Source organism: Megascapheus bottae, chromosome 6 (assembly GCF_031878675.1).
Source record: "Megascapheus bottae isolate mThoBot1 chromosome 6, mThoBot2.hap1, whole genome shotgun sequence".
NCBI lineage: Eukaryota > Metazoa > Chordata > Mammalia > Rodentia > Geomyidae > Megascapheus > Megascapheus bottae.
The window spans coordinates 18554848-18565590 of NC_143514.1; the positions used below are offsets into that span (position 1 = coordinate 18554848).

Below are 10743 nucleotides of genomic sequence, written 5' to 3' on the forward strand. Positions count from 1 at the left end.
GTTTGATTCCTTAGTATCACATAAACAGAAAAAGCCAGAAGTGGCACTGTGGCTCAGGTGGTAGAGTGCTAGCCTTTAGCAAAAGAAAAGCTCAAAGACAGTGCCCAAACCCTGAGATCAAGCCCCAGGACTGCCCCCCACGTCCCCCACCTTCCCCCAAAAAAAGATCACAAATTCAAACATTCGGGGCCAGGAGCATGACCTAGTGGTAGAGTCCTTGCCTAGCATGCATGATGTCCTGGGTTCAATTCCTGGGTACCACCTATTCAGAAAAAGCTGGAAGTAGTGCTGTGGCTCAAGTGGCAGGGTGCTGGCTGGCCTTGAATAAAATGTGTCCAAAGACAGCGCCCAGGTTCTGAGTTCAAGACCCAGGACTGGCAAAAAAAAAATTCAAGCATTCATTGATTTAATTTTTCAAACTTTATTCCTTACATCAATAAAAAAAAGTAAAATTTTCCAAAGTATTGTTGTTTTGTTTTTTTTGTGGGTCATGGGACTTAAACTCGGCCTGGGCACTGTCCCTGAGCTCTTCAGCTCAAGGCTACCACCCTACCCTTGAGCCAAGGCCCACAAAGTACTGGCTTTTAAATAATGTTTACAATTGCCACAAAAGTTGCTACACAAAAAATAACATTCAGTGATCTCTTTAAATGCAACTTTAATCCTTATTTTAAGCTAAATACAATAACTTAATCCAATAAGCTGTATTCAAAAGGCATGTATATCCAGAACTATAAAAGTGGTTTGCAGCTACATGTGGTTCTAATCAAGAAGACATTTCCACATCAAACATGTACTTACAAGAATTAATAAAACACTACCCCAAATACTTATCCTGTCATCAGATTTTTAAGCCCTGACATTCTTACTGCTGAAACCATTTATTTTTAGAAGCTTTAATCTGATCTGGGAAAATGAGATCTCCCAGAAGTTAATGGTGTAAGTTCAAAAAGATTTTAAATTTAAAAAAGCCTTTCAAAACAAAAACATGATCTGCAATTTAAAAAAACTCATTATCTTTAGAAAAGAATATTAAAACAAATTATCTTTTAAAACACATAAACATCCTCCCCAAATGAGTTGTTTTCCCATGTCATCATCTTTAATAAAAGAAAAAACCAATTCACTATTTTTAGTAACCTCAGACCACTGTTGTCTAAAAACTTCAGAAAACATGAAACACTGTCTTAGCTTTAAGAGTCAAAAAAGGACATCTCATTTTCACATATTAGAAGCTATAACTATAGCTCATAGTGGCCTAACACATAAATATTTACATAATTTACAACACTTTTAACTTACAAATAGTCGATAAGAGCTAATAAGGAATTCAAGTACATTCACATAAAGGCAAGAAATTAAAGACTCAAATATTATTCTAAAATTGAGGACATGAAAATAAAGGCTGATTTTGTCCATCTTTCACTTACATGCTTAGATATCAGGACATCACTGCAGAAAATACAGTCATTACTTGGGGTTTCCACAGAAGACAGTGAAATTTCAGAAAGTACAAAAGGTGTCAAGATCCATAGTTTGCTTCATCAAATGCTTTTCTAGCTCTTTTCAGTTCTTCATTCATAGTAAGTAAATCTTTAACTCTAGCAAATTTTCTTGGATCTTTTCGAATCAAGAAGACAATATCTTCAACTTGAACTCGACCTTGTCTTCCAATGGACATTGCTTTGTGGGTCTATTATGAGAGAAAATTAAATTAAAAATGTTAATATCAAGTATTTTTTGACTGGATCTATAGTACACACCTGTAATTCCTTCATTCAAAGAGGCTGAGGCTAAGCAGGAAGTTCTGAGAGGGCCAGCATGAGATATGAGATAAAAAAAAAAAAAGTACTGTTTTAATCTATACTGCTTAGCTTCCCTAATTTTAGCTATTAATTTGTGAAATATCTTTTTACTAGTGTTATAGGTCCACATTCTGCTAGGTAATTAGTACTTCTCTTTAGTATGTTTAGTATTAAGGACACTAAAAAAATATAATTGAGGGCTGGGAGTTTGGCCTAGTTAGTGGTAGAGTGCTTGCCTAACATGCATGAAGACCTGGGTTCGATTCCTTGGCACCACATACATAGAAAAAAGCTGAAAGTGGTGCTGTGGCTCAAGAGGTAGAGCTCTAGCCTTGAGAAAATCCAAGGACAGTGCTCAGGCCCTGAGCTGAAGCCCAGGACTGGCAATAAATAAGTAAGTAAGTAAATATAGGGCTGGGAGTTTGGCATAGTGGTAGAGTGCTTGCCTAGCATGCATGAAGACCCAGGTTCAATTCCTCAGTACCACATACATAGAAAAAAGCCGGAAGTGATGCTGAGGCTCAAGTGGTAGAGCTGTAGCCTTGAGAAAGTCCAAGGACAGTGCTCAGGCCCTGAGCTCAAGCCCAGAACTGGCCCCCCAAAATAAATAAATAAATAAAATAAAAAATAAAAAAAAATAAAATTGAATGGTCATTCCCTTTCTTTTTTTTTTTTTTTGTATTGTTTCTAAGAATCTCAGTTGTACAGCCTGGGAAATCCCCCAATTCACCATCCCCCCACCTCATCCTTCTGAGTGGCTGGGATTACAGGCATAAGACACCACACCCAGACTGTTTAATATATGTGAGGCAGAATGTTGGCCTTAAACTCAGGATGCTATGCCTCCACCTGTCCGGTGTTGGGAGTGCTGGTATTGACAGGTGTGAGCTGCCTTGCCTAGAGGCAAGTACCACATTTGTTTTTAAATGTGTGCTGGGAATAAAACCCAGAGCCCCCACAGCTTAAAGATATGCTCTAAGCTAGCTATAACCCCAAACAAATATACATTATATATAAGAGATAGATAGTCTTCACTTGGCCCAGTTATAAGGTATTTCCTTATGCCTGGGCCAGCCTGAACATCCTATTTGTGCTTCCTTGTCTCTGAGATAACAAATATATAATACCCCATTCTGCCCAGACACTATGCTTTCTTTTAGTAGGAAAGGAAGGAAGGAAGGAAGGAAGGGAGGGAGGGAGGGAGGGAGGGAGGGAAAAAAAAGGGAGGGAAGGAAAGAAAAAAGGAAGGGAAGGCTGGGAGTTTGGCCTAGTGGTAGAGTGCTTGCCTTACATGCACGAAGACCTGGGTTCGATTCCTCAGTACCACATACATAGAAAAAGGCTGGAAGTGGTGCTGAAGCTCAAGTGGTAGAGCTCTAGCCTTGAGAAAGTCCAAGGACAGTGCTCAGGCCCTGAGGTGAAGCCCAGGACTGACAAAAAAAAAAAAGAAAGAAAAAGGGAAGGGGGAGAGGTGGGAAGAGGAGGGGAGGGGAGAGAGGGGAGGGAGGAGAGGAGGGGGAAGGGAGTGTCAGAGTGAGCAAGCAAACAAAAATAAAAAGGCCACTAATAATATAATTTCCCTTCTTGAATACATGTTTGTTAAATATGACATTTGAAATATGATATAAAAATCAGTGTTAATAAAATCTTTGAATAAACAAAAGACCACTAATGAGCTGGAGGAGTTAGCTTACTAGTAAAAAAAAAAATGCTTTTCTAGCAAGATAAGTCCCTCAGTTCAAACCCCAGCACCAACAAAATATAAATTAAAACCGAAACAGTAATAATAACTGTAATAGTTACAAAACTGTCTTACCATTTCAGTGATGAATTCTATGACAAGGTCTTCAAGAATGTCCACTGATTCAGTATAAGGATTCTGGTCATCTCCAAATCCATACATCATACAACGTACTATAAAAGAACACTTTGTTTACTGGACAAGATTTAACAATTTTACCAATACTTTTTTCTGTGTCAACTAGAGCTCAATCAAGTAACTTATATTGATTTGCAGACTTGTACAGGGACCTTCCTGGTCCGATCTTACAATATTAGTTTACACACATTTACATTGTATTTGTGTCTCCCGGCAAGGATTTGGGTGTTAAAAGGTTTAATAAAACAGTTTTAAGATCCATCATATCACTTAACCTAAAACAAAATTCCCTGGCCCAGCTAATAAGCCCAAGCATGAATATTATTTTCCTAATCTCTACTGTCCACACCTTAGCAGCTCTCAGATACCATTAAGTCGGAAAACATATGGCAGAAACAAGCCTACAAATATTTTTGCCTTTCAACAACTGAATCTAGTGTGTGCCTATGATAATGGGATACTGGAAATAAAATGCAGGAAGAGTCTTCTCTGACATTATGAGAGGAGAAAGTGTTCCAATTATCCCCTTTCAGGATGAATTAGAGTAATCAAAAGATAGAGGGCTTACTTACAGTAATCTGGACATTTCATTTTCTTTTCTCCACCTTTTTTTTGCCAGTCCTGGGGCTTGGGACTCAAGCGCTGAGCACTGTCCTTGGGCATTCCTCAAGACTAGCATTCTATCACTTGAGTCACAGCACCACTTCTGGCTTTTTCTGTGTATATGGTACCGAAGAATTGAACCCGGGGCTTCATGCATGCTAGGCAAGCACTCTACTACTAGGCCATGCTCCCAGCCCACCATTTCATTTTCTAAAAAAGCACTTTCAGGCTTTAGCTGAAGGAACCAAAGAACAGGCAAAAGAGAAAAAAAAAGTCTCAGAACAGAGAAAGAATCTTTGCTGTAATAACCTGGCAGGCTTAGCTGCCAAATTGTTTTTGTTTTGTTAAAATGTTTAACCTGCTTGACCACCTGTGAGTGGTTACAACCACCTGTATGCGGTTTCACCCTTGTGGTTATTGACTGTAAGGTGACTACTGCCTGCGTGTGATGTTTACCTTTAACAGCTCAGCACCACTGAAGGTCGGGGTCGCTCTCTATCAGACCAAAGGTGGAGAGTAGCTGCTGCACTGCTATTGAACTGACTCCTAGCTCAGGTCATTGAGTACTGGTGACTCTATTGCTGGGGATTAAAGGGCCCCCAAATATAACTCATTTAATCCAGTGAAGTAGATATGATTCCTATCCCCATCCTACAGATGAGAACACTGAGGTTCTAAGTGGTTAGCCAAGGTCACAAAGCTAGTAAGATGAAACCTTAATTTGAATCCAGCTGATGGAAACCACAACAGTATTACAATTAGTTTAGACCAGATGTGATCCATGTGGATATGAACTATATATCCCATTAGTCTATAGTTTCTAAGTCCTTGAGTCTCCCTTGAAATTAATGATATTATATATGTATATGTGCATTCTCCTGGGAAGAATTACAACTATTAGATTCTCAAAAGGGTATGTAAGTGATAGAACTTCTTTTTTTTCCAAAGGTGTGAAGGGGAGACAGTGTCCCACTATATAAACCAAGCTGGTCTTGAACTGTAAACCTTGTGCTTTAGCCTCTCATTTGCTGGGATTACAGATACCACTGTACTCAGTTTTGTTTTGAAGTTATGGGGTTTGAACTCAGGGCCAGGATGCTATGCCTTAGCGTTTTTGCTCAAGGCTAGTGCTCTACCACTTTTGAGACACAGTTCTGCTTCCAATTTTCTGGCGATTAATTGGAGATAAGACTCTCATAAACTTTCCTACCGTGGCTGGAATCTCTATCCTCAGATCTCAGTTCCTGAGAAGATAGGATTACAGGTGTGAACCACCACTGCCAGTCATCAGCTTTTTATTTTGGGGGACATTTTGGTATGTGGGAAAGGCAGTACTGAGGTTTGAATTCTGTACCTCACGCTAGGAATAATACCCATAGTTCTTGACCTTCCCCACTTTTTTGGTCATGGAGCTTGAACTCGACCTGAGCACTATCCCTGAGCTCTTCAGCTCAAGGATAGCACTCTACAACTTTGAGCCACAGCACCACTATCCATGGTTCTTTATACTTTTAGACAGAATCTTTAGTTTTTAGCACGGAGACCAGCCTCAGACTACAAACCTCAAACCTATGCTTCTCCAAGACTGGGATCACAGGACATTCACTATGCTCAACTTGTTGAAATGAGGTTTTTGCTAACCTTTGGCTAGGGCAAGCCTCAAACCTGAATCTCTGATCTCTGCCTCCTGAGTAGTTGGCAGTGAGACACTGCATCTGCCTTTATTCTGCCTTTACTTGCCATTTATTATTTTATTTATTTTTTGCCTGTCTTGGGCGTAAGCTTAGGGCCTGAACACTGTCCTTGGACTTTCTCAAGGCTACAGTTCTACCACTTGAGCCTCGGCACCATTTCCATCTTTTTTCTATGTATGTAGAACCGAGGAATCGAACCTGAGTCTTCGTGCATGCTAGGCAAGCACTCTACCACTAGGCCAAACTCCCAGCCCTATTTGCCTTTTATTTATTTATTTATTGCCAGTCCTAGGCTTCAGCTCAGGGCCTGAGCACTGTCCTTGGACTTTCTCAAGGCTAGAGCTCTACCATATGAGCCTCAGCACCATTTGCGGCTTTTTTCTATGTATGTAGTACCAAGGAATCGAACCCAGGTCTTTGTGCATGCTAGGCAAGCGCTCTACCACTAGGCCAAACTCCCAGCTCCCTAATTGCCTTTTATTAAAATAAATAAAAAAAAATGAGTGCAGTGAAAGGGTATCAATGTATGTGAATTAATGCACCTTCTATCTGGCAAATATCATGTAACCCTTTTATTAATTACAATAAAAAAAAAAACAATGAGTGCAGTGGCTCACGCCTGTAATCCTATGTATTCAGGAGGCTGACATCTTTGGATCTCAATTCAAAGCCAGCTTGGGCACTAAAGCCCATAACACTCTTACCTCCAATTAATCACTAGAAAATGGGAAGTGGGGCTGTGGCTGAAGGGGTAGGGCAATACAGTAGTCTTGAGCTGAAGAGCTCAGCGACAACCCCCAGGCCCAGAATTCAACTCCTCCCCCCCACACACACACACAAAAAAAGCCAGGAGGATAGCCTAGTGGTAGAGTGCTTGCCTGGCATGCATGATGCCCTGGGTGAAGCTGTGTGGCTCAAGTGGCAGAGTGCTCAAGAATGGTGCTCAGGCCTGGAGTTCAAGTGCCAGGACTGGCAGGAAAAAGAAAAAAAAAAAGGATAAATTGTAAAGTTAGTCTTGGTGGCACACCCAACAAATTCTATTCCACTTAGTTATGCCTCTTTAGTTTTCTCTGTCAATCTGTAACAATTCCTCAGCTTTTTCCTGTCTTTCAAATTCTTATTTTTTTTTTTTTTTTTGCCAGTCCTGGGCTTGAGCTCAGGGCCTGAGCACTGTCCTTGGACTTTCTCAAGGCTAGAGCTCTACCACTTGAGCCTCAGCACCACTTTCGGCTTTTTGCTATGTATGTGGTACCGAGGAATCGAACCCGGGTCTTCATGCATGCTAGGCAAGCACTTTAACCACTAGGCCAAACTCCCGGCCCCTCAAATTCTTATTTTTGAAGAATAACGGTTAATTATCTCCTTAATTTGGTTTTGATTGACACTCTTGTGGTAAGATGGGGGTTACGGATTATTACATCAAGAGGTGACATGTTGAAGATATATGATACTGAAGAGCTAAAAAAGGGCCCCCATTCTGAGGCTGCAACCATCTTGTTGTTTATGTAAGCTGTTCAGGGTGTAGAGATGAAAAATAACTACCCCCAGACCCAAAATTATTCCCCATTAGTAAGCAGAATATAAAGAAAACTCTGATTCGAAAAATCACCAAGGGCCCAGAGGCTGCACAAACAGGAACTTCTGAACCCTAGTCAGCCATTGTTCACACAGGTGTCCATAAGCTCCAGGAACCAACCTATTTTGTGTCAAAATTAGACTGCACATATAGCATTTGTTTCCCAAACCATAAAACTACTCTTTGACAGTTGAATGAGACCTAGCCGGCATGAGACCTTCCCCTCAGTTTCCACCAGCCTGGGAAGCTCCCTAATTCCTATCTTATCTCACTCGACCACCTGATGGGTGTAAACCCTGACTTCTCCCTCCCCCCCCTCCACCTCACTGTGTCACTGCTTTGGGGTATGAGTGGACAAGTTCCTTGCCTGGCTCATAACCTGCAATAAACCTTGCTTTTGCATTTCAGAACGTCTGACTCTCGGTGGTCTCTTGGTGGTCGTCCCGAGACTTGGGCATAACAATACCACTATATATTACTGATAAGTCTGACTTTGAATTTTCCATTCTAAGTTTTGAAGGTATGTCATTAACATTCGATGGAAGAATTCACTAGTAGAAAAACACATTTCACTTAAAAAGAGAAACTTACACAGAAAGTATTTGGAAGTAATCTATATTTGGTTAAAAGGTCAATAAAGGCACAAATAATACCAGTGAATTCTCTGAAACTGTGTTACATTAACAACAACAACAACAAAAAAAAAACATTTAAGACAGTTTAGGACAAAAATTCCGATCAATAAGATATATGAAGATTCTACATATTGCACAGACATAATTGCTGAGGTTTATAATCTCAGAACTTGGGAGGCTGAGACTAGACATGAACGCTCAAGACCAAGCTGAGCTACACAATAAGACCCTGTTTAAAAATAGAGACAGCGCAGTGGCTCATGCCTGTAATCCCAGCTACTCAGGAGACTGAGACCTGAGGATAAAGGTTCAAAGCCAGCCCAGGCACAAAAGGACTTGAGACTCTTATCTACAATTAACCTCTAGAAAACTTGAAGTGGGGCTTGGCTCAAGGGTAGGGCAGTAGCCTTGAGTTGAAGAGTTCATGGACAGTGCCCAGGCCTAGTTTAAGCCTCATGATCCCCCCCCACACACAAAATAAACAAAAAAACAGATATGAATATTTTCATAGGACTGAGAAGATAAACGTTTCAAATTCTTCCCACCACAAAGAACTAATAAAAGCAGAATAAAACATCTTTGCTAATAACCAACTATGCAACTATCACCCTGGGATCCTCTGAGGTAGGAAACTCCTTCATATGTCTACATAATAAGAAATAAAAACACATACAGAGATAGATGGGAAAAAGGGTTTGGGTATAGCTCATATAGAGGGCTTGCCTAGCAAGCATAAGACACTAGAAAAACACATAGGAAATATATGAAAGGATTTGAGTGATTAAAATATACATACATACTCTGATTCAAAAGTATTTGAGAACAACTGCTCAAGTCTGATCTACGGTAAAAAGAACTGGGTGCTTTTAAATCTGTGCTGTTGTATCTCTCTCAACTCTCAGTTGTAGCTATATTTCAATGACTCAGAACTTAGAAAAGTAAATTCTCACAGTCCATTTCAGGGGTTTGAAAGCAGCAGCTCTTCTTGCTCATGTCAGAAAGGATCTAATCTGTACATCAAGGAGTAGGAAGAGGACCAATAAATGCATTACAGTGCCATAACAGAATAATCCATAGCATTGAGATTGTAATGCATTTCTTTCCTGCCCTTTGTCTTAGTCCAAACCCCCAACTTAGTTCCTACCCTCAGCACTCCTTCCAGGATCTATCACTATCTGTCCTTTGCAGTCTAAAGGGAGTGCCCTCTCCTTCTATTCTGCAAAGATAAAACATGAAAACTAAGTATGTTGTAATACCCTGAAGTAAAACACTGCTCATATTTCAACATTAACAAATGAATATACATACATATACAGTTTTTAGTTATTACTATACGATTCAAAAGTTAAATAATTTTATAGGCAAGCTTTGAGAATACTGTTCCCACAGGGAGACAGATTCAAACAATAAAGCAACACTGAAAGAATAACCTCGAAAGTTTTCACCATCCATGAATCACTGTCAAATACAACTTACATTCTTTTGAAAAAAGCCTCTTTCTTTTACCCTGTCCACCTTCTGCACCTCCTCCAATTTCTTCATTTTCCTCCTCAAACTAGAAATTTAAAAATATATAAAAAACATTAAATGATTTCATTGCACCTCCCCCCAACACACACACACACAATTTCAACACTGGTAACAGTCTAGAAAGTCTAAAGTCAAGGCCGGGAGTTTGGCCTAATTGTAGAGCGCTCGCCTAGCACGCATGAAGCCCTGGGTTCTATTACCGGGAACCACATAGACCAAAAAAGCCAGAAGTGGCGCTGTGGCTTAAGTGGCAGAGTGCTAGCCTTGGGCAATAGTGCCTGCGTTCAAGCCCCAGAACTGGCAAAAAAAAAAGTCTAAGGCAAGCAGCAAATAATGAGTCTTAGCAATGAAGGAGTCTTAAGAGACTGTAGTTAGTCCAGATGATTTTAGATTAACAAACGAAGGTGTCCTATTTTGACAATCTTACTCTTAAGAGATGATACTGAAGGTTTGGACAATATTACTCTTAAAGAGATGATACTGAAAGTATACTCCCTGCAGGAAGTAAAGCAGTTACTTTACTTGGCTCCTGCTTATACAGTACTAAAAACTTTTAAGCAAGTACGAATCCTATTTCATGTCGAAAACACCGAGTTTGCAAAGTTCAGTAACTGCCTCAGAGAGAAATGAGACTTTGATTCCCGGTTTCTGAATTACCATCGCTTTGCACACCCTTCAATGCGAGTTTAGTTGCGTCAATACTTGGGCATCTCAAAGGAGGTGTGACTAGTGCCGACCAAATCCCAGGGCAGAGGAGCCAACTTCCCGCTCTCCACTCCCGGCAGGACCGCGGAGCTACCACCACACACCTGACGGGAAGGGGAACCCCCCCCCCCCCGAACGCTCCTGAATTCACCCAAGAAACCCGGTGGAGACTGGATTCTTAGTCCCAAGTGAGCGAAGAAAACAGGGCTGAGGATATAGGCTGTCACTCACGGTCGGGTCCTCCTCCTCGTCTGCCATTCCGGGAGCCAGCCGAGCGCCAAGATGCAGAACCGCGCCGGCTCGGCCCCAGCTGGCC

At 40.8% G+C, this 10743-nt stretch overlaps 1 protein-coding gene across 1 annotated transcript; it reads right to left on the minus strand.

Annotated features, from left to right (window-relative positions):
- Positions 1–470: 470 nt before the first annotated feature.
- Positions 471–10743, minus strand: Taf13 (TATA-box binding protein associated factor 13). The gene is made up of 4 exons (XM_090334325.1): positions 10659–10743; positions 9669–9747; positions 3622–3719; positions 471–1693 (listed from the first exon to the last, which is right to left on the minus strand). Exons 1-4 carry the CDS (start codon positions 10683–10685, stop codon positions 1523–1525), a joined length of 375 nt encoding a protein of 124 aa, XP_090190451.1. The 5' UTR covers positions 10686–10743; the 3' UTR covers positions 471–1522.